Here is a 22,151-nt window from a genome sequence, read left to right on the forward strand (position 1 = left end):
CTATTTTTTTCCGCAAATGACATTTACATTTGTTTTCGTGGTAAACCTGCTTTTATTAACAGACAGCTGTCAACATTAGGGATGTAAAGATTGATTGTGAGGCAGTTAATAATCGATTAAAAGGTGTCACGGTTCACAACAATACTCTGAAATTGAATATACTGTATATACATATACTGTATATATACAGCAAAGTGCACTATCTAGAAGTAATTCGGGAGGCACCACCGTGTTTTAAATCAGAAATGTGGAAGCATTTAAACTTCCCCAACACAAAATGAAAGAAGTGAGAAAGAAAGAACATGTGAAGTCCAAGGTCAGAGGGTCACAGAGAGAAACAAGAGAGAGAGAATGAAAACCATAATTTGTTTATTTATATTATTTATTTGATATGGGATTTGTTTTAAAGTCCAATTGTTAAAGCACAAAATACTTTTCAGTTGCACTTTTAAAAAGGAAAGGAACTATTATTCAGTTTGGCAAAGTTTATTGTAGAGCCAGAATTTAAATGATTCATTTGACTTAATTTGTACCATTTCTTTTTTTTTTTAAAATTCATTCAGGATTTATTTTTAATTAAATTGCATTGTTTTGCATAGTTTATTAAGAGACTCTTTTGACAATGAAAGACAAAAGAAAATAGTACAGTATTTTTATTTTCAAAGGGAAAAAAAGTGAATATTTTTCAGTCATCATTTGTCTACTGTCACATTTTGTAAAATAAATCATGAGAGAATCGTATCGTGAACCCAGTGTCATGAATTGAATCATATCGAGAGTTGAGTGAATCGTAACATCCCTAGTAAACATTGGTTCAGCGCAAGGGGAAACCAGCACGTCAAACACTTTTATATATTTTTATTATTGTTTTTATTTATTGTGATTTTTTTTTATCATTATCGTGATAAATACCACAAATTATCGGGATTTTTTTTTTTTTAGTCCATATCGCCCATCCCTAGTCCTATCTACCTTTATATATCTATGTGCTGTGACTAAAGAAATAAAAAGTCAAAAGGAACAAGCATTTGTAATAACATTAAGTGCTTATGTAATGTTTTCCAACAGTGATTTTCATCCTCTTTCTGGTAAGTGGTAAGAGTTTTTACGAGGAATAATATCGACACATATAGTGAATCGAATGTTAGGACGTTCGGTTCATATTGCCCAGCTCTATGTCAGGATTTGAATCCCCTTAAAGAATATTAACACTTGAGTTTCCAATGTGACCAATAAAGTACTCCACGATGTGTTCTTCCATGTATCCCTGGTGTATTTCTGGGTTGATGCTAACAGAAGCTAACGCAGCTCGCAAACAAAACAAAACGAAACTCCAGGCGGTTAAAGTTAAAACTCCTCCCCTTGGAGTGAAACTGGCAGAAAAATGACTTTTTCTCGCCTCGCAGCTTCATACCGTGTGTCTTTCTTCAGCTTTAAGTAGTTTTTACTCTTCTTTCTCTCATGTTTGGGCCATCAGATTAGTCCGCGGTCCGGCACGCATGCGCGAAACGCGTCTTCATCCGGTCGGCCTAATTTTACGGCAGCTCGTGTTCTATTTAAAAGGCTGAAACCCTGCTATTAAAAAAAAAATAATAATTCGAAATTTGTTTCAAGTGGATTCTGATTAATTTTAGTTTTTATATAATTTTTTGTTTGGTTTTTTTATTGTTAGCATTGGCATGTACTTACACCGGATCCTTTCAACGCATGCGCGGACAGTACGTCACTTCCTTCACTCGCAATCTTTGCTGGGATGTGACATCTGAATGTAAACAGACCAAACAATGTTTGTTTGTTTTTTTAATTTGTTTTGTTTTTTTAAGTTTTTTTTATTGAACATTTTATTGGTACATTACAAAATCACAATCCACACTTAATAAGGCGGCTCTGCATATGCATAGATACATTCATGTATTGTACAAGGTTCAAAAAATCAAATAATAATAATCAATCACTATACGAATGGATGGAATTAAGCAGTGGTGTTTATAGTAATGTAGGACCAAAATGTGTCCCAAGCTGATGTGCTGTCCTTATTTTTTAATCTATTTAGCATGCATTCATATTTGCCCATTCCTTAAATTGTGGGGCGATTGGAGTTTTCCAGTGTTTAAGTAGAACCCTGGCTGTCACTGATACCCCAACCATAATAACTGAAAATTTCCCTATTGATATCTTAGTTATCCTTCCTTTATCGCACAGTAAACACAGTCCAGGCGTTCCCAACCATTCACTAAGGACATGGATGACCTCCATCCAGGAGCGTTGAATAATTGGTCATTCCCATAAACAATGCACGAGTACCAGTATCATTCTGACATTTCCAACACAATGCATTGTTCATAAGACCCGTCCTATGTAATCTCACTGGAGTCCAATAATTCCTTTGCAATATCTTATATTGTGTAAGTTTACTTTTACATTCTCTCACAGTCATTAATTATCCCCAAATGTAACATATCCTTTTCCCATCAACCCCTCAGTGCTTTACAGTCATCACTGATGACATCACTGATTCTTCTGTAGAATACCGAAGCTTGATGATGGTGAGATTAGGGTGAAATAGTCCAGAATGTGGTTCACTACTGCATTCTGGGTCAATGACATAACACAACTCCTTATCTATACAGACGTACAACGTTTGTTCAGTATTTTATTAGTACACATTTAAATATGTGGCTGTTTTGTGGTGTTTTTAATTGTTAATTTACAAAAAAAAACTGACTGGCTGAGCTCTAGAATTAACTACCTTTACACTTTCTCTTATACTTGTATTATTTTATATTTTACATACTTTTATACTCGTACACTTTAACACTTATATGTTTCTGAACACACTTTTCACTACTTGTTTTATACGTACCTACACTTATTCTCAAGCACTTTCACATACTTTTATATTTACCTGCTTTTGTATTAATGTGGTTGCGTTCCTGCGTACTTTATACTTGCATATTTTTACACATACATAGTTTTATATTGGCAGTGGCTATCCGTACGGTTGCCGTATCAATATTCGAGATGAGACGCAGATTTGACGCATAATGCATGCTCTGATGTCATGGGCACGTGGGGCACAGATAGCTCGTGAGACGCTGAATTTTCTTTAATTATTATTATTATTATTTTAACTTTATTTAAACTCATTTAAATACAATACAACACAATACAATACAGAAATGAACAAAAAAAAAAAAGAACAGACAACAAAAAAATAAAAAACAAAATAATCATCTTAGGTATAGTGTTGATATATTTCTTGAATGTTTTGTAAATGTTTGTCCTTATTATTTGCAGTGGTTCAATTATGTGAAAATACTCTTTTATTTCGGTTTTTTTTGGACAAAAAACCTATGAGCCTATAGGCCTACTGAAAATACATTTAAAAATAAATAAATGGATTGAGATTCACTACTTCATTGTCATATACACTTCAGTGCACACAGACAGGGTCTGTAACACACAGACATCCTCAGTTCTCAGATTAATATACGGTATGTTCTATTAGTTACATGAACCTGAGTCACTGCACCATCTACGTTTATGTCACATGACTCTATAGAGGGGTTTCACCGACGTCATGTTCTGGGCAGTAACCCGGATGCGCGGCCATGTTGGAGGCACTCAGAGGTAAACACTGTAATAGATAAACCACAGAAAAGCTCCTCAAAATGCGTTACAGATGCAAAGGCATACAGGGAAGCACTTGGTCCACAGGAAAGGGCACAATATTTGGAAAAGTTAAGCGATATTGGTGGTGCAGATCCATATGAGTCGACACCCTCGTCTTGGATCAAAGACATTTTTCCTCATGGTTTCTGTCATTAGACTGTAAATGTACTAGTCTGCTGCTGCCATGGCTGTATGTTGCTGCATGACGTGAGCGGGAAACCTCTTTACTCCGCCACCACGAGCCTGTCTGACGCTGACAACACACACACACTGACTGTATTATAATGTATAAGATTTCTAAATATTGTCTATGGTCTATATTTTTTCTGTAATTGTTTTTAGAAAAGAAAACAGAAGAAGAAAAAGAAAAGTAATTATTGATTAATCAGCAGTGCACAAAGTATAATTTATGTGCTTTCCTGATGTATTTATTTAGGCATGATTTGCTTCTGATATTTATTTCTCCAACAAAAAGATATTCCATTTAATTTCTGTCTTTGAGGATGAAATTGAGAACCTTTAACAAATGTAGTTTTTCATTTGGTATTGCTTTACATACCTTGACATAGTTTGATTGTAGGATTGGAATCTGGTAGTTAGTAATGAAGTCATTATACGGTAAAGTTGTCCCTGTGCATTGATCAACTGATTAACCCAGATTATTCCATGATTAAACCAATTTTGAAGAAATAGTGATTTATTGCGGTGCTTGATTTGTTGTTGATTTGGTTGGTGAGAAGTTGTGCTTGTAGACCAGCCTCCACGAGAGCAACGCCTGTTAATGGAAGTCTGAGAGTTTGACAGGTAGTTTTTATAATTACATTTGAGTAAGAATTCCACTCCTCCAATTTGATTGAGAACATATTTAGGGATTGTATTTTAGAAGTTAACTTCATCCTTCACTAGTCGACACAGCCAGTTTATTTTCAACACATTGTTAATGGTTTCAAACCTCTACCTCCACTCTGATTACTAAATATATTCCTTTACAGTAACGGGGCTTATTCTTCCAAATGAAATCAAAGAGCATTTGATCAAGTTTCTTATATAGATTATATGGAATGTTCATGGCCACAGAGATGTAAACAGACCTTGAGATGACCTCTGCCAACAGAATTCTGCCATACATGGACAAATCTCTCATCAACCACATGTTATATCAAGTTTTTACTTCAAAGTTCAAGTTGCATCTATTGGTTTGATTATGATCCAGAATAATCCCAAGTGGGAATACCACTTATTTCAGAATGAACAGTTTTTTAAGGAAAATAAAGCAGACTTACTTAAATTAATACATCCAATTTAATTCCGGCACATCTCTGTATTACCCTCATGAACAGTACACAATCTCCTGAGTTTAGAACTATTGTCATCACATTTCATGTTACCCACAACAACAAAAAAAGAAAAATAAACGAATGTGGACTTGGATAAATAATCCTGCAGCAAGTGAAATACACACAAAAAATGAGAAAAATAAAATATTTATCATTATTATCATTAGTGTACTGTGTGGCTGGTGAGAAACGTTTGGTTTCAGCTTGTGAATTTGTAAAAGAACCATTCTATCTATCTATCCATCATATACGATTATATTATCATTATTATAGTAATACAAAGTTCCTCAAAGTAGTGCCATGATTTTGCAGAATTCCCAAATACCACACCAGTGTGACAATATCATTCATGTCATAATGTAATGTTCAACATTTGTGGATCTCCCTGACAAGTTTTCGCTTGAATTTCAGGATGTAACGTTGGATTTATAATAAAGCCTCACTCTGTAGCCTTCTATACTATCTATATCTATACTATAATGTAAGAAAGGTCTGTGGGTGTGTGTGTCTCGCTACTCACGCACGCGCTTCAGTGACTCACATCAGGTTGAAATATGTGTCTCACACCCAATGAGTGAGACTCGCGAGCTTACCAGAAAATTAATTTTTGCTAGTTTCGCTACTTCCGCCGTGCTGAAATTGAAAATTTAATTTCAAAAGCAATGTGTTTGTACAAAAAAATGTTTTATAATTTATTCTATGCAGTTTTTTATTATTACATGTATTGTGTGTGCATAAATCGCTCCATAAACACACACACAGACCTTCTTTGCTTTTATAGATAGATATTTCATGGTTATTTTAAATTATTCCCATGATCCCAAACTTCCTTTGAATCGCAGGTCATGGAGTTCACTTCCTCCTCCGTCTCCATGACTGTGCACAGTGACACCATATCACAAACATTCTGCTTCTCTAAACAGAGGACTAACATTTTGTCTGCTGATGGGTCCACAACACGGCTCCACCATGATTATCGTTTGTTCTGCACAAAGATAAGTGTTTCTTCTTATGTTATTCTGTTAAGATGCTAACACCTATAATGTAAACACACACACACGGCTGATGCACGTGCGTGTGTGACAGAGTGCCGGGATGTACATGCTGAACACACAGACGTTTAGAGTTACAAATTACTTGGTGTTACAAAACATTTATTTTTCGTGGTACTTCCATGTCCGTTTTTTTTTCTCTCAACAACCTGTGACGGATTATGTGCATGCGCGAGGCTGATTGGCGTGTGTGTGTAAGAGAGAGAGAACACAAGGAGGAAATTAGGAGAATCCCACACGGCAACCAGGAGGTATTTCTAATAAAAATATACTAAATGAGTTAAAAAACAAAAAAAACAAAACTTAATATTTATTCAAAAAGTACACAAAATGACAACAATGAATCCAAAAAACATACATGACAGAAAAATACATCAAACAACAAAATATGAAAATTACTCAAAATACACAAAACTAAATATTTATACAAAAAATACACCAAATGACAACATAAATGCACAATGGCAATGAAAAACTATTGTACAAAAAATGTACACCTCTTTGTACATCCAACCTTTGAACACATACTCATTTGGCCATAATTGACAACTCTACTTAAACTTCTCCCACTATATAAATACATACTTCCAACGGGCACTGTACTAGTCTATATAATCTATAACATGTGGACTGTGGTGAGTAAGTTGGACTGAGAAAATTGTGAATAAAGCAAAATAGTGAAGTGTCTTAACTGCTCTGGGAGCCCTGACCAGTTTTTAAACTTCCAGTCTCGACGTACATCAGTTAAAACCTCCGTTGTTTAGTTACTCTTTAAAACGGTCACTTCATGATATATCCAAAGTTTCATTTTAGGTAAGGATACAACAATCGATCAACTCAAATTTCCCTGATTTTGGGGGATCGGCGATTGGCCGATCCTTGCATATGAAGCCGATCGTTTCCTTCGATCTTATCCCCTTAAAAATTATGAAATATATTAAAAAAAAAAATTAGATTCATGGTTAGGTCTGAAGTTCTGATGAGATAAAAGTGGGAAAAAAATATCTAAATATGACATTTATATTACAGTTTTATGAAGGGTACCATTGTGTTTCATTTATTGACACAGGAAGTCTTAGTGAAGCGGTTTAATAGAAACAAAGTAAAACTCAAACAGAGGATCGTCCTGACAGGAAATAAAGCAACGTGAGCAGAAAATCAAACATGAAGGTGGAAGAAGTTCTCACAACAAACACTTCATTTGTTGTCTATAAAAGCTTCTTCACAGTTTGTTCTCCAACGACCCTCACAGAGTCTGTGTGTGTGTGTGTTCACATTCTGTCTGAGGAAACGTTTGATGAGGTTGAACTTGACGCTCTGGAAGGAGTCGTCTTGAGCTTCAGGTAATATTTCTGTAAGAGGAGGCAGAAGTGAGGTCCTGTGTGTGTGTGTGCGTGTGTATGTGTGTGTGTGTGTGTGTGTGTGTGTGTGTGTGTGTGCGTGTGTGTGTGTGTGTGTGTGTGTACCTTCAGGTTGTCAAAGTGTCTCCTGCTGCTGCAGTGGACTTCCTTAGCAGTGTTCTCGTTCATGTAGAAAATGGAGCAAATGTTACAGAAAAATCCAGCCTTAGGAACCACAAACTCCTGACCTACATAAAGAAACATGGATACCAGGAAAACCATCAATTACCAGCAATCAGACCAGAACCATCAGACCAGAACAATCAGACCAGAACAATCAGACCAGAACCATCAGACCAGAACCATCAGACCAGAACCAGACAATTTATTAAGTTTATTCCATTGGTTGAGTCCAGATAAGTGGAGATGGTATTGTAGCTCCGCCCATTTACCCTTTGTCCCTTGCTCAACCAGCGACGCTACGTGCTAAGTTAACAAACATGTAGTACTGGTCACTACGTGCAAAGCTAAATCAAACACGTGGGACTTGCTGCTACAGAAAAAGCCGTGAAACAAGTAAAGACTCCAACTACACTTGAAACCAACAAAATGTGCATGAAATGGTTCGAAATCAACACATTAAGACTGACAAAATATATTATTCCTAAAAACAGAACTAAGCATCAGAAAAACTAAGCACTGCACAACACAAATTGACACCAAATCCACAACTTAACACGTACCCAGAGGATTGCTGGGATTGTACGTCAGCAGTGTGACATCAGCAGGAACATCAGGAGACTGAGAGCGAGATCGTTTGGCTTCAGGTCCCATCAGCTCCTTCCTGTGATTACCGACCACTGAAACCAAGAGAAACGTTTGAAACTAAACTCTCAACAAACATAGATGTAAAGTTTCCTCAACAACTTTAACGTTTAACTTTTTTATTTTGGATTCAGGAAAAGTATATTTCCCTGAGGATGTTCAGAACATGGACGACTGTTTCATTTCTTCTCTGTTTTTCTACTGAAGGAGTTGTGTTTCCTCACCTTTATCCTCACACTGTCCTTCTTCCAAGGAGGCCGTGGCCTTGTCTGATTGGCCACTTGCTTCTGCCAGTGCTTTGGGGGACATTTCTTTGCCTTCCTCACACTCTTTGGCAGCGGTGTGCCCCCGTGTTGGGATGTCTCTCTTGGCCGGCCGCCCCCTTCGTCCTCTGGTAGCCTTTGTTACCATGACTGCTTCTTCAGGAGCTACATCGTCCTCCACCGAGTCGATTACCTGATATTTTGGCTCCTCTTTGCTGCTGGCTGTTTGTGATATGATTTTCTCCTCCTTGTTTCCTCTTGTTGATCTTCTTCTCCATACTTTTTCCGTCTTTTGAATTGTTTCACTTCCAGCAGAGTCTAAGACCGTGCAAGGAACCTTGTTCACTCCCTCTTTATTAGTTATTGAATCTGGTTTTGTAACTTCACTTATTGTTCGAGTCTCATCTTGCTTTTCTTCAGATTCTCCTTCAGAAGTTCTGCCCCTCGCACTTCTCCTGGTCGGTCTCCCTCTATGACCTTGTTTCTTCATGGCGTTGGGCGCAGACTGCTCGGCCACTGAATCGATTACTTGGTACACTTCCTCCTCCTTGATGGGTTCTAATTCAGCTTCAGGTGTCACATCTTGACTTGTCGGTTCAGGATCTTCTGTCTCGATTGGATTTTCAACTAAATCAATGACCTTAAAATTTTCCTGACCTGTAATGTCTTTGTTTGCTGCAAGAACCTTGGGTTTCCTTTCTCTCTTTCCACCTCTGCCCCGCCTTGGCCTCTTTGCAAAAGTGGACACTTTGGTTTCATTGCTTACATTTTCAGCCACTGCCACCTCAGTCACATGATCTGTAGCTGATTGGTCTTCTGTAACGCTGTCCAGCGCTTGGAAAGAGGTCTCAGCTTGTGGTTCACCACTTTCTTCCCGATCTGCCGTGCCTTCATCGTCAATGCTGTCTAACACCTGGAAGCTAAGGCCATCCAAACTTTGGTTTTTGTTAGAGTCCTGAGCGGTCTGATCTGGAGCAGCCCAATGCAGATCCTCTTCTAGGTCAATTGTGACATCAAGGGATTGGAGCTGATGCTGGTGCAGGCTCTGAACACTGAGACAGAAACAGATCATCTCAGAGTTCAGCATTTAATGCAAAGGTTTACAACTGACTTAAAAAATTCAGTGAGGTCAGTACAGGAAGATTGTGGAGAAAAATCAAGATTTAAAAAGAATAGTTAGGGATATACCGATACTGGTATTGGGCATGTACTGCACGAATATGCTTGTTAAACTTTACCGATACCAAGAACCGATACCCAAACTTAAAGCATGTGATCGCTTTGAATAGTGGTATGTTATTTTTGTTGTATTTTTTTAGCTTGCCACCAGGGGGAAACAGTGGCAAAGAGTTTGGTTTGTTTGATTTAAAAGTGGAAACTGCAATAGTTTCATAGAAATTGTTTCGTTTGTACTTGAATTGTCACTTTTAAAGACTTATTTTTAATCTAATATATGAACATTTGTTGAAACAAGAGTTTTCTACTTTTTCTTCTATTTGTTTTGTCTTTACATTTATTATGTGTTTTGTTTTTTTGTTGAAAATAAATAATTAGTGCCAAATACAACAAAGTCATCTCATCACAATTAAGAAGTTAATTTAATAAAATGATTAAAATGAGGATGAAAACACTCACGTATCCACTCGTATCACTTTCTTCCTGTGAAACGAATAAAAAGCTTGTTTAGATGTAAAGTGAAGATCAATAAAATGATTGATTGATTGATGATCGCTGAGGTTCACTGACCAGATGTGAGGAGCAGTCAGAGATCCAAGCTTCGCCTCCATCACCTTCATCCTGTCGCTGGGCTCCAACATCTCGATGCAGATCTGAGACGGTTCAGAATAAACGTTGGTCACGTGTGTCATAATGTTGTGTGTATCTCAGTGTCTCCGTGTGTGCGTGTGCTCAATTGTCTCTTTACGTCAGTTTGCTGCATGTGATTGTTTAAATCAGAAAAAGGAAACTCATCACAGGGGGCTTCTATCCTTTAATGGGTCTTTGTTCTTTTTTTTGTGTGTCTTTCTGGCTCACCCTGTTGCCCAGGGGCAGGAATCCTGCCAGTCGTCCCACAGAGACCACCTCCTTCATGACGGCCATAATGAGCTTCAGAGAAACCTCAGAGACCTGAACCAGCAGCAGCCGCTGGTCCAGACCGCTCAGCATGGGAACGTGCTGAGAGGAGACGGAGAGAAACAGAGGTCAGAGGTCAGGGAGCATACGATAAGTGTGCATGAACCACGGCTCACTTACAGCATTGCTCAATTTCAGCAGTTGTCTGTACATGGTCTCCTGCAGACAGACAGAGGACAATTAGCAGTGATCATTTTAACAGTAAAACTTAGACACCACGACTATTTCAATAATAGTCTAGTGTCAGTAAAGGTGAGGATCAGTAGTCCTCTTGGCCACCAGATCAGCATGTTTAGCTGTGTAGAAAAAGTCAGCATCTTAGGCTGACAGAGTGCTGTTGAAAGGTAGGGTAGGTGATTTTCGAAAGTTAGCATGATTTTGAATGTAGCTTCTCTGACGACTCTGACTTTAACCCCCCTCCCCTCTGTGTTCCATCTCACTCACATGCACGAGCACAGCTCCAGAAGTGGACCTCAGCAGACGACTGACTCTTTGCTCCGCTAGCTTTAGCTTTGGCATTAGCTTGATTGCTAGTTTTCAATGCTGCATACTCAGTGGTGTGGTGGTTCATTAAATGGTAAATAAGGTAGCGTTTGGTTTGCAGCTTCACCAAGACCTATTTCTGCATTACAGGAATTACAAATTGCGATTCTCTTTTTTGTGTAATACTGTCAAACTGCGGACATGCTAAGCTAACCGTGCTCCGGGAGTTGTTGTTGTTGTGTACCATGCACGCACATGCGCACATGACCTGGTGCGTGGACCGATCGGTCGATCGGTGCATCCTTATTACTAACTTAATATAATCACAATTAATAGCCTGCTAAAGGAGCAACACAGTTGTTAAAATGTAGAGCGAGAATGTAGAGCTGTATTTCTCATTGTATTCCAGGTCAAAGGTTTGACCTTTATCAAAAGGATGACCCAGACTGGGTTAGGGTTAAAACCAGGTAGTTGACCATATCAGGATATGCAATAGACAGAAGACTCTCCAGGTCGTCATTAATCCAAGACAAGGGAGCTAACTGTATGGATCTGCACAACCAATAAACCACAACTTTTCCAAATATGGTGCCCTTTCCTGCAGACCAAGTCCGTCCCTGTGTGTCTTTGCATCTGTAACGCATTTTGAGGAGCTTTTCTATGGTTTCCAACATTTATCCATCGCAGTGTTTAACTCCGAATTCCTCCAAGATGGCAGCGCATCCGGGTTACTGCCCAGAACGTGATGTAGGTGAAAACCCTCTATATCTGGGACAAAGGTTAAGAACAAGCTGAGGCCTGAGATGAGTTTTTTTCAAATATGTTACGAGCTACAGCTGCAGAGAGTGGGTGTCAGTGGAAGCAGAGCAAAGCTCAGATGTCTCAACAATATATACTGTACACATGAAAAGGGGAGGAGGAAGGAGAAGAGGTGTTACAGCTGCAATGTATGGTTTAAATACCGCTGTTTGCCAGCAAAGATTGTATTCTGTGGATTCGAGGAAAAGCACCTTGAATTATATTGTATATATGAAAAATGCTCTATAAATAACATTCGATTGATTGATTGATTGAAGGTTGTCTGGCAACTTGAAAAGAGACGGTCTACATGAATGAAGCTGACTCGTGCACAAAGTATGGAAACACCACTTTGCTTCTGAAAAAAAAAACTATTTATTTTACAAGTTTGAGATTCAAGAAATAATATTGAAATGGACGCCCTGTAGAAAGAAGCTACGTCAAAGGATACAGAAGTTATTCTCAGAGGTGAAGTTGACCCATGCAGAGAGAAAGATGCTTCCCCCAAAATCATAACCAGTCGCAGAGCGGAGCCTCTCAAGCAAGACAAACTGTGCAGGTGCATAACACTGGGGCTTTTTGAGGGGACATTGCACCAGCCTCCAGTATTTCTGGGCGTTGAGCCATGGAGAAAGCCCGGATAATAACATCAACTTGGTCTCCTTGTCTCCTCTCTTCAGCCAAATTGATCTATGGACTATATCCTAATATATGTAGGGTGAGAGTATACATTGGGTATTCAGACCCCTTTACATTTTTCACTCTTTGTATAGTATATATAAATAGTTTTTGTATTTTATATCTTAACTATATATGTTATCACTATTGATACGCTTCCTCTCATTCATAAATAAAGCTGAGTTAAAAAAAGACAAAAAGACTATTGCCTGAATGAACTGTATGTGTTATAAATGTGTGGCTTGAATAGTTAAATCTAGTCCAATCATTTTTGCCCTCTGAGCTAGTAAATTCCTAGCTTTCAAAGAAAACCTGGCCTAAAACCAAGTGCAAGGATCCAGAGAGAGGCCTCCTGTTAAGCAGGATCAGGAGACCAGACTGGGGACCAAGGCTGAAATCTGGGAACGGACTCCTGGATGAGTTAACAGGACAAGGTGTCGTGATGTAGAGGAAGCAGAAACCAGGCTGAGCTTCCTCAACATATCAACTTAAAATACTCCTCTAGATTGCTATAGGGCAATGCTCTTAACTTAAGGACTCTTACCTTTTAAATATAGAGCTGGTCCTGATAATCACAAAAGGGGTTAAAAACAGGCGATCTCACACTAGCTTTAGTCGACTAAATGACATTAACATTTAAATTTAACACTCATTTCTAGCTCTGAAGACTCCTCATCTTTGGTTAAAAACTTCATATTTTTGCTGCAAACGACACTGAAAGCTGACCACATCGCAATGAGTTTAAGTAAAATGCTTCAAGCTTTCTCATTGGTTGAAATCGTATAATAATTGCCAAAACGTTACCAATGCGCTGAGCTTCCTGTTGTTCAAAAAAAAGATGATGCAAGATGATTTCAAGTGAAAAATGACGTCTATGTAAGAAGTGAGCACAACTGTACGGTTTCTCTTTCAGTCACAGAAATGACGATCAGGACCAAAGGAGTGAATACATGAATAGTGAGGAGTCACGTACCTCAGTGAGTCCGGGGTTTGTGTTGTCATTGACAAAGTGGATGTTGACTGGTTTGTTTTTGATGCAGAACGGCTTGGTCATGTGACGTTGAGAGAACTCCCTGCATGACTCGTGGGTGTTGAAGTAGATGAAGGCCTGAGGAGGAGGAGAACAGAGGAGGGAGTGAGGTGAAAGGTCAAACAGTCTCGTGGGCTGTTTCTGACATGGCGTCTCTCACCCTCCTCTGCAGCGGCAGCACCATCACTCTGTAGAACAAACTGTGGATGTTACGCTGGTGGAACAGACTCCAAACCATCCGCGCCACGTGCAGCTGACAGTAACCGTCCTCAGGGAGACCCGTCATCATGATGGTGGAGTAATGAGATGGTAACTTCTACATAGACACACACAGTGAGAGAGACAGACACAGAAACAGACAGACAGACAAACACCACTCTTACCACTGCAGAGGGGTCCTGAAATGCTGGAAAGGAAAAAGCAAAAAAGGAATTAATAAAATTACTGTTATAAAATAATTACATAGGTTAGAAATTAAAACATAGAACTGTCTTGTTTATTGTGTTATATAGAAATATAGAAGATACTGTTGACTTTGAAAAATATATTTAAAAAGAGTCTAAAAATGTATTTCAATTTTCTTTGATAGCTTATTAGAAAAAAAGCTAGAACTTCTTATTAATCAACTTTAATAGAAAAAACACGGATAATCCTTTGTTTCTATTCTACACTGTAGCCAGACTCATCAAAACTTACAGTTTTATTAGATGGATATCATTCAACATAACAGGGATGCATTTAAATGAAATTACGTTGCATTAGCCACAACAAAAAGGGTTGGATAAGCAGTGAGAATACAAGAGTAAAAAGAATAAAAAGGATAAAGATGCAGTATAAATATATCAGTGCAAGTGCAACAAGAGGAAGATAGAATTAATAATGTTGAGGTCTGTCAAAGTCTGAAGTTTTTGCAGGTGTTCAAAAGTCTGACAGCGCTTGGGTAGAAGCTGTCATGGAGCTTCACAGTTCTGCTTGACAGGCTGTCGTATCTTCAGCCTGAGGGTGAGTGGGGTCCCTGGTGATTCTTGTTGCCCTCGAAAGGTAGCGTTGTTTCCGAGGTTGTTGGCTGCGTGGACCCCCCAGGAACTTTATGTTTGGAACAATCTCCACAGCAGTATCCTTGATGTAGAGCGAGGTTTGCACGGCCCATTTCCTCCTGAAGTCGATCACCAGTTTTTTGGTGTTTTTCCACATTCAGGAGCGGGTTGTTATCGCTGCACCAGTCCACGAAAAGTTTCACCTCCTCTCCGTCCTGTCGCGTCGTCCACATATTTAATGATGTGGTTTGTGTTGTACTTAGCACTACAATAATGGGTCTTCAGGTGTAAAGTAGGGGGCCGAGAACACACCCCTGCAGAGAGCCAGTGCTCAGCATCGCAGCATTGCTGTTATTACCTCCATGTATAAATTGTGGCCTTTGAGTTTAGAAGTCCAGTATTTAATTTTGCAGGGGAGTGTTCAGTCAAAGTGGGCCCAGTTTGTTGATCAGATGCTGTGGGATTATGGTATTAAAGGCTGACGTAAAATCCACAAGCAGCATCTGGACCATTGCGTTCTTTTTTTCCAGGTGTTCCAGAGACAGGTGGAGTGCAGTGGATATGGCATCCTCGATGGAGCGGTTTGGGCGATATGCAAATTTTTCAGCCCACTCTCTGTAAATTCTCATCCTTAACTTCACCTACATTGCTTTTCCTTTCTCTTCTTTGTTTTATACTGTTTTACTGTATTGCACTGCATATTATTATTCTGTTTTTATTGTAAAATGTCCTTGGGTGGCCTGAAAGGCACTTTTAAATAAAAATTATTATGTAGTAATAATAATAATCATACATTATCTCTCTTACATGGGATGTTGAACCAGGGACAAATGGTGGGAAAGATGAAGGGAAACGTTGTCATGGTAACATAAAATGGTGGACCGCATCCCAGAGGAATGGAGGAAATCGTTGGAAGATTAGCGTCGGTCACTCGCAGGCTGAGGTCAGGGAGGGCCCTCGCCCACCCTTTAAGCCCTGGAACAGATCACACATACTCATCATAAACTTCATCCAGTTTACACTGTGCGGCGTGGCGTGCCTGACGTACGCGACACGGTCTTTTTGCCCCATGGGGTGACCAGCCTGTAGATAGAGTGCTGTGGAGGCTGACGAAGAAGACTGTACCAGATTCCAAAACGATCTACTTCATGAATCCTGAAGAAATGGATGAAAACCTGAAACACAAAGCTCCAAAGCCTCAGGTTCCATCCAACGTATCATCCAGCCATCCGTCATATTCATTTATTCATCCTATCATCCATCCAACGTATCATCCAGCCATCCGTCATATTCATTTATTCATCATATCATCCATCCAACGTATCATCCAGCCATCCGTCATATTCATCCTATCATCCATCCAACGTATCATCCAGCCATCCGTCATATTCATTTATTCATCCTATCATCCATCCAACGTATCATCCAGCCATCCGTCATATTCATTTATTCATCCTATCATCCATCCATCGTATCGTTTATCTCATCCATCCATCCATCGTATCAATGATCCATTGTCAAGGAGAGTGGTGAGATCAGTACTCCTGTTGTCCACTAGATGATATAATGAGCTGAGATGCCCATCACTCTTTAGATGGAAAAGACAATTGTATAACAAACCAGTTTTCATAATTATCCTTTGCTTTTAAAACTTTGCGGTTAAAAAAAATATGCAAGTATGAATTAAAATATTTTAATCAATATCACTTTTAGCATAATCAGTGTGTTAACATATTAAAGTAACATTTTCATACGTTTTGGATTTGAAAATGAGAGCCGTCCCACCGCCCAACCAAGCTCCAGTATCCCTTATATTTTAACATAGGTCTATAAGAAATCTAAAATACCCACTTATCAAGCACTTACTAAATACAATGATGTGATTATAATCTGGTAGGTCGACCTTTATTAACATTAACATTCCTACTAGGGCTGGTGATATGGACCAAAACTCAAATCTCAATATATTTTCTTAAAATGGTGAAATATGATATAAATCTAGATAATTTTATTAAATAAAGTCTGACCAGAAAAACAATTCTGGGTTAAATTTGCTGATGCTAAATGCTACACAGGAACATTTATTAATAAACAGCTGATCAATATGTGACACTCATTAATCATCTAACTGAGCTTTACATGTTGTTCTGAGAAGTAAAAGCAGCGACTCCTAATACTAGTATTTTGATACATAATAAGCTATAATATATACATATATATATATATATATATGAAATATTATAGTTTTCTATATCGCCAAAATAAAAAACTCGATTCATCTTGAATCTCGATATATCGCCCAGCCCTAATTCCTAAATTATGCAACAGCCAAAATAAAAACATAAATGTGTATATGAAGCACATGTGGTAATTTAATATACTTACAGTTTATATACAAGTCAACACGCTGCATATTTACTGTTAATTTCACATTGCTTGTCTTTAAGTTAGACATTAACATTTTATTTCATTAAATATTTTCTTATAATTTCTCATGTGGTTCTCTGGTATTCACCAATGACTTATTAGACACATTTATTACAGACTTTACATCCTTTAACACTTTATAAACAGTGTATATTTGTGGAGCTTGTGATTGGCTGATTTTTCAGCTGGTGGTAAGAGCACAGCTTTCTTGAATGACGCTGAGGGGAATCCCAGCGCCGATCTCATTTCAATATGATTTACATATGTAAATGTGGGCGTGAACTGATACTATGTGCGCTCATATCTGTGTTGATTCAGATGTTCAAATGATAGGTGTGTGGATCCAGTCGTACTCACAGATTGAGACGTACACTTTTTTCACAACCATTTTATACGCAGGTCTTTGCACATGAGGCCCCTGGTCAATAACAAGTGTGAAGATCAGAGAAAAACTTCCAGTTAAACGACGTGACCAGAAGATCAGACCAGGGCCAAGGCTGTCGTCCTGAGGTTGGAATATCTGAAGTAATTGAAGGGCGAGGCGCCGTGATGCAGGAAAGTAGAATAAGGCTGAGTTTCCTTAATTATATCAGCTAAAATAGTCCACTAGAATGTTATAAGGTGGTACCCTAGCACCAGGACTGATCCTAGGAATCCCATAAAGAGTTAAAAACAGGCCATCTCACACCATCCATCCATCGCATTGATTATAAATCAAATCATTCATCCATCATCCATCATACCATCCATCCAAGGGTACCTTATTGAGCAGAGGAACGTAGTTCATCACGTTGCCAATCTTTTTTAGAACCTCCCTCAGGTTTCTGGCCTCGCTTGGTGATATCTTCTTGACGAAGACAATATTCTTTGCGTAGTGAGATTTCATTTTCTGTTCACAGCAAACGTCAGATCATTAGACACGCCTCCTTCCACAGAGGAACACAGAAGGAGCTTCTCCTGTGGACCACGCACCTCATTCATCCACTTCATGAGAACCCTGTAAAAGACTAACTGAGAGAAAAACAGGACAAACGTCAGACAATCATCAGCAGCACAGCTTTGAAACTCACGCTCAGTCTGAGCTGAGCTGCTTCTCACCGGCGTGCTGATTCTGTCTTCCAGAATCTTCACGATCAGTTTGCATCCAGAGAGTTTGAAGCAGTCCTTCACAGACGCTCGGATGATTTTGACCGCCATTTTAGCCGTCGGCAGGACTGCCAACGCCTGAAGAGACGGGTCAAAGCACAAAATGTACCAACACAGCTGTTTGACGACGACAAACATCTCCTCCAAATCGTTCTGTGCAGCGGCCGCTTCATATTCCTCACAAACGTTGTCATGTTGACGACTTCTTTCAGGTGCTTTGTGCGTTCTGTAGTTAGTTTGTGTATATTTGTTGTCAGTTTGTGTATTTCTGTTGTCGATATCTGTGGTAACAAAGTCGTTTTGAGTCTGTCGTCATTGTGGTCTAATCAGAAAATTTGAATACCTTGTTTTTTGCATTCTGTGTTCATTTTGTGCGTTTTTGTTGTTGGTAGGTGCGTCTTGTGTGTTTTTGTTTTCATATTTCATTTACATGGTAAGGAATAAGGAAACTTGAATGTTTTCCTTCTGTGGGAACCTTACATTCCTCCTTTGGTTGTATTGGGGAATCGTCAGGCCACACCCTAAAATGTTAAAAAAAATCAATGGTTTTTCTCTCGTCCTCCAGGGCGAGACACCTTTTGCTCAATAAATATGAAATTTAACTCATTTGTAGCCTCAAGCCTTGTGATTCTCCAATACAAACAATATAATCTAATATTCCAATGTTCCAAAATGGGTGGGGAGGGGGGGTGAGCTCTCCAGTGATTGGATTAGAACATAGGGATGACATCACCACTGCGGAGGTAGCTTGTAAGCCCTGCTGTTGCTGGCATGTTTATGTTGTAAAGTTATGTTATCATGAGCTTTATTATTTGGGTTTAAAGGGCCCAGTCATTTGCCCCGCCCCAGCTCTGATTTGTTTCGCTAGTGCGCGTGCACACACACAATAATCACCCCTTCAATTTATCATGCGCATGTATCACAGACACTATTTTACTTTGCACCCACAAATAAACCCCTTATAACAGAGAACAGAGTATGTACACCTCTTTGTACATCCAACCTTCAAACACACACTCATTTGGCCATAATTAACAACTCGACTTAAGCTCCTGAGGCTAATTTAGCTGCTAATAGAACAGAAAGTGATATGACGTACCATGCATTTCTGGGGGATGACGTAGATGTTGTGGAGGTGTTCGTCCTCGTGCTGGAATCCAAACGGGGTGAGCAGATTGGCCACGTCTCGCTCGGTGTAGCTGCCCTCCTCGTACTTAGGCAGATTGGTGATCTGCAGCACGAGTCTGTTTTCGGAAGTGAACTGGGATGGGTGGGACGACATGAATGCAAACGGCAAAATAACCTTTTAATGTGTTACTTGAAATGACTCCAATGCATAACTTAGCATATGTCTCAGCTCCCTGTAATTTCATCAGCTTAGAGCTATGTACATAGACTGTTCACATCACTAATGATTAGTTTCATATATGCATTGATTCTTTGGCTCTGGAAATCTGAATTTATTTATAATTTTTTTTACTATTTACATTAAGTTGGAATGTAAGAAAACACATCATCTCAGTTTTATTTTATCGTATAAAGGTTACACTGATATAGATTCTTTTTTTTGACCCCATCTTAAGGTTATTTCACCACTCGTGAATTTTGAAAATTGTAACCCTTGAGGTCAGGTGAGTTTTTCACTAATAACATAAAACATATATGTTTTGTATATTCTGAGAGAATAGGTGGAGCTGTATTACTACACCAAATTTCACTTTTCTATATGATGTAGTTCCTGAGATATTGGAAGCTAAAAATGGAAGAAAATTAAAGTAGCACAAACAATGACACATACCCTCCTCACTAAACTGCAAAAAGTATTCATATGATTACATTTTTTTTAAAGTGTGCCTATTGAATAATCATGGAACAATTGGTACAAATTTCAGAATTTTTTTAGACTGAAGTACGTAGGATGTCCTGAAAATTTGGGTGAAATGACATGGAATGACCCGGTGTAGCTGCGTATGAACCAGTTATTTTCCTTAAAGTTTATCAGATGTCTCACCACCGTCAGGGTCTTGTCTTCAAAAATCCTTAAAATTTGCAGGAATTGTATCAGATTCTTGCAAACATGTTTTAATTATTTCCTGTTTACGTTTTCAGCGCCGAATATTTTTCTCACAGCTTTTACTTTGCAGGAAGCGGATGATTAGGGCGACCGAGGCTCAGGTGGTAGAGGGTCATCTTCTGATCGAGAGGTTGGGGGTTCGATCCCGGTACCTGACTATGTGTCGAAGTGTCCTTGGGCCAGACACTGAACCCTAAGTTGCTCCCAGTGGTTGACTAGCGCCTTGCATGGCAGTCCTGTCCCACTGGTGTGTGAATGTGAGAGTGATTGGGTGAATGAGCTGATATGTAAAGCGCTTTGAGACTGTTTCAGTGGTGATAAAGCTCTATATAAAATCAAGTCCATTTACCATTTACCATTAAACCAGAATATCCACTCCTTTTCAGTTTTTTGCCAATGTAAGTAAAGAGCATGAAGACGAGTGGAGGGTTCACGTCGAACACAGAGGAGACTCACCTCTGGAGAGAAGACTCTTTTCATCTCAACACAAGCTGTGAAGAGATAACGAGAGCGGTCAGAACACGGAAGCAAAAAGCAGGCAGAAGTTCACCAACAGAGGAAGGAAGCCTCACTGATTCTCTTCAGCAGCAGACTCTCCTCCATCATCTCGCCCATGGTGAGTCCTGTCTTCTGTTTCCCGTCTGCAGCTGCTGAAGACAGAAACCTTTGATGTGGCTCTCATTCAAAGTCAATCATTTCCACCACTTTACCTTCTTTACTCAGCTTTTTATCTTCTTCTTCTTCTTCTTGGGGATCCTGCTTCACAAGTACTTCCAACTTAATCGACGACTCAGCGGGTTTCTCTGCTTTGTCGGGAGGTTCTTCCCCTTTCATTGCTGCATCCTTGTCCTTCTGTTCAGCCTTCTTCTCTGAGCTTGTGCTGCCTTTGTCAGCTGGTTCTGCTGCTGTGTTTTCTGCCGACCCCATAAGGCCTACCGCTGACAGTGTAGCTAAGCTATTATTTGTGGACTTTTCCTGCTCTGAACTACATTCAGTGTTCGAGGACCTTTCCTTACTTTTGGTGCCTTTAGACTCTTCCTTGTCAGGCTGTGACTTACATTTTGTGCTAGAAGACTTTTCAGACTCTCCTGATGATCCTTGCTCAACCATCTCTACGTCCTTGCTGGTCACGGGAGCAGAGCCAGAGTCGGGGGCCATGTTTGCAGCAGCTGGTTTAGTTGAAGATGAGGAGGATGTGTTGGAGTCCTGAGTGGTCTGATCTGGAGCAGCCCAATGCAGATGCTGCTTTAGGTTAATTGTGATATCAAGGGATTGGAGCTGATGCTGGTGCAGGCTCTGAACACTGAGACAGAAACAGATCACCTCAGGGTTCAGCGTTTAATGCTGGATTATCTGTAGATAATGGTTTAAAACTGACTTAACCGTTGAGTGTGGTCAGCACGAGAAGATTGTGGAGAAAAATCTAAATTTAAAGGAAACTAGTACAGTGCCCGTTGGAAGTATGTATTCATATAGTGGGAGGAGCTTAAGTAGAGTTGCCAATTATGGCCAAATGAGTATGTGTTTGAAGGTTCAATGTACAAAGAGGTGTACATACTCTGTACTCTGTTATAAGGGGCTTATTTGCAGGTGCAAAAAAAAATAGCGTGTGTGATTTATCTGGTTTAATTCTATAGAACATGCGCATGATAAATGTGTTTGTTTTTTTTAACTCATTTTTATATTTTTTTCGTTTGGTATATTTTTCTTTAATGTATGTTTTTTGGAGTCGTGTATATTTGTAACTCTGTTTTCTTTTTGTGCATTTTTTGTATATTCATTGATTTGTTACCATTGTAGTGTGATTCATTTTGTGTATGTTTGTATATTTTTGGTGTAGTTTTGTGAATTTCTGT

General features: G+C 39.1%; 2 protein-coding genes across 10 annotated transcripts in view; both read right to left on the minus strand.

Annotated features, from left to right (window-relative positions):
* Window positions 1–22,151, minus strand: part of LOC114480105 (zinc finger protein 638-like) — a 107,869-nt gene that overhangs the window by 24,874 nt on the left and 60,844 nt on the right. For 3 of the 5 annotated variants that reach the window (XR_003676057.1, XM_028473940.1, XM_028473944.1), the window contains exon 1: window positions 1,415–1,523. The exons of 1 other annotated variant lie outside the window; for it this stretch is intronic. The gene's annotated coding sequence lies outside the window, so the exon portion shown is untranslated. Of the gene's footprint in view, window positions 1–1,414; window positions 1,524–22,151 lie in introns of those variants that run through there. One more of the 5 variants, XM_028473942.1, reaches the window with a different exon arrangement.
* The window catches only part of LOC114480106 (uncharacterized), a 42,459-nt gene continuing 26,872 nt past the window's right edge, over window positions 6,565–22,151 (minus strand). For 2 of the 5 annotated variants that reach the window (XM_028473946.1, XM_028473945.1), the window contains exons 22-41: window positions 21,006–21,598; window positions 20,868–20,945; window positions 20,752–20,786; window positions 19,321–19,482; window positions 18,174–18,299; window positions 18,048–18,086; window positions 17,836–17,964; window positions 15,697–15,823; window positions 15,456–15,623; window positions 13,995–14,017; window positions 13,772–13,927; window positions 13,555–13,689; window positions 10,743–10,781; window positions 10,524–10,664; window positions 10,236–10,318; window positions 10,125–10,148; window positions 8,451–9,541; window positions 8,145–8,261; window positions 7,528–7,649; window positions 6,565–7,413 (exon numbers count right to left, since the gene is read on the minus strand). In XM_028473946.1, coding sequence (XP_028329747.1) covers window positions 7,333–7,413; window positions 7,528–7,649; window positions 8,145–8,261; window positions 8,451–9,541; window positions 10,125–10,148; window positions 10,236–10,318; window positions 10,524–10,664; window positions 10,743–10,781; window positions 13,555–13,689; window positions 13,772–13,927; window positions 13,995–14,017; window positions 15,456–15,623; window positions 15,697–15,823; window positions 17,836–17,964; window positions 18,048–18,086; window positions 18,174–18,299; window positions 19,321–19,482; window positions 20,752–20,786; window positions 20,868–20,945; window positions 21,006–21,598 — 3,469 coding nt within the window. In that variant the 3' untranslated portion in view covers window positions 6,565–7,332. The remainder of the gene's footprint in view (window positions 7,414–7,527; window positions 7,650–8,144; window positions 8,262–8,450; window positions 9,542–10,124; window positions 10,149–10,235; window positions 10,319–10,523; window positions 10,665–10,742; window positions 10,782–13,554; window positions 13,690–13,771; window positions 13,928–13,994; window positions 14,018–15,455; window positions 15,624–15,696; window positions 15,824–17,835; window positions 17,965–18,047; window positions 18,087–18,173; window positions 18,300–19,320; window positions 19,483–20,751; window positions 20,787–20,867; window positions 20,946–21,005; window positions 21,599–22,151) is intronic. The other 3 variants (XM_028473947.1, XM_028473949.1, XM_028473948.1) reach the window with 3 other exon arrangements.

The sequence above is a fragment of the Gouania willdenowi genome, chromosome 18 (genome assembly GCF_900634775.1).
Source record: "Gouania willdenowi chromosome 18, fGouWil2.1, whole genome shotgun sequence".
NCBI lineage: Eukaryota > Metazoa > Chordata > Actinopteri > Blenniiformes > Gobiesocidae > Gouania > Gouania willdenowi.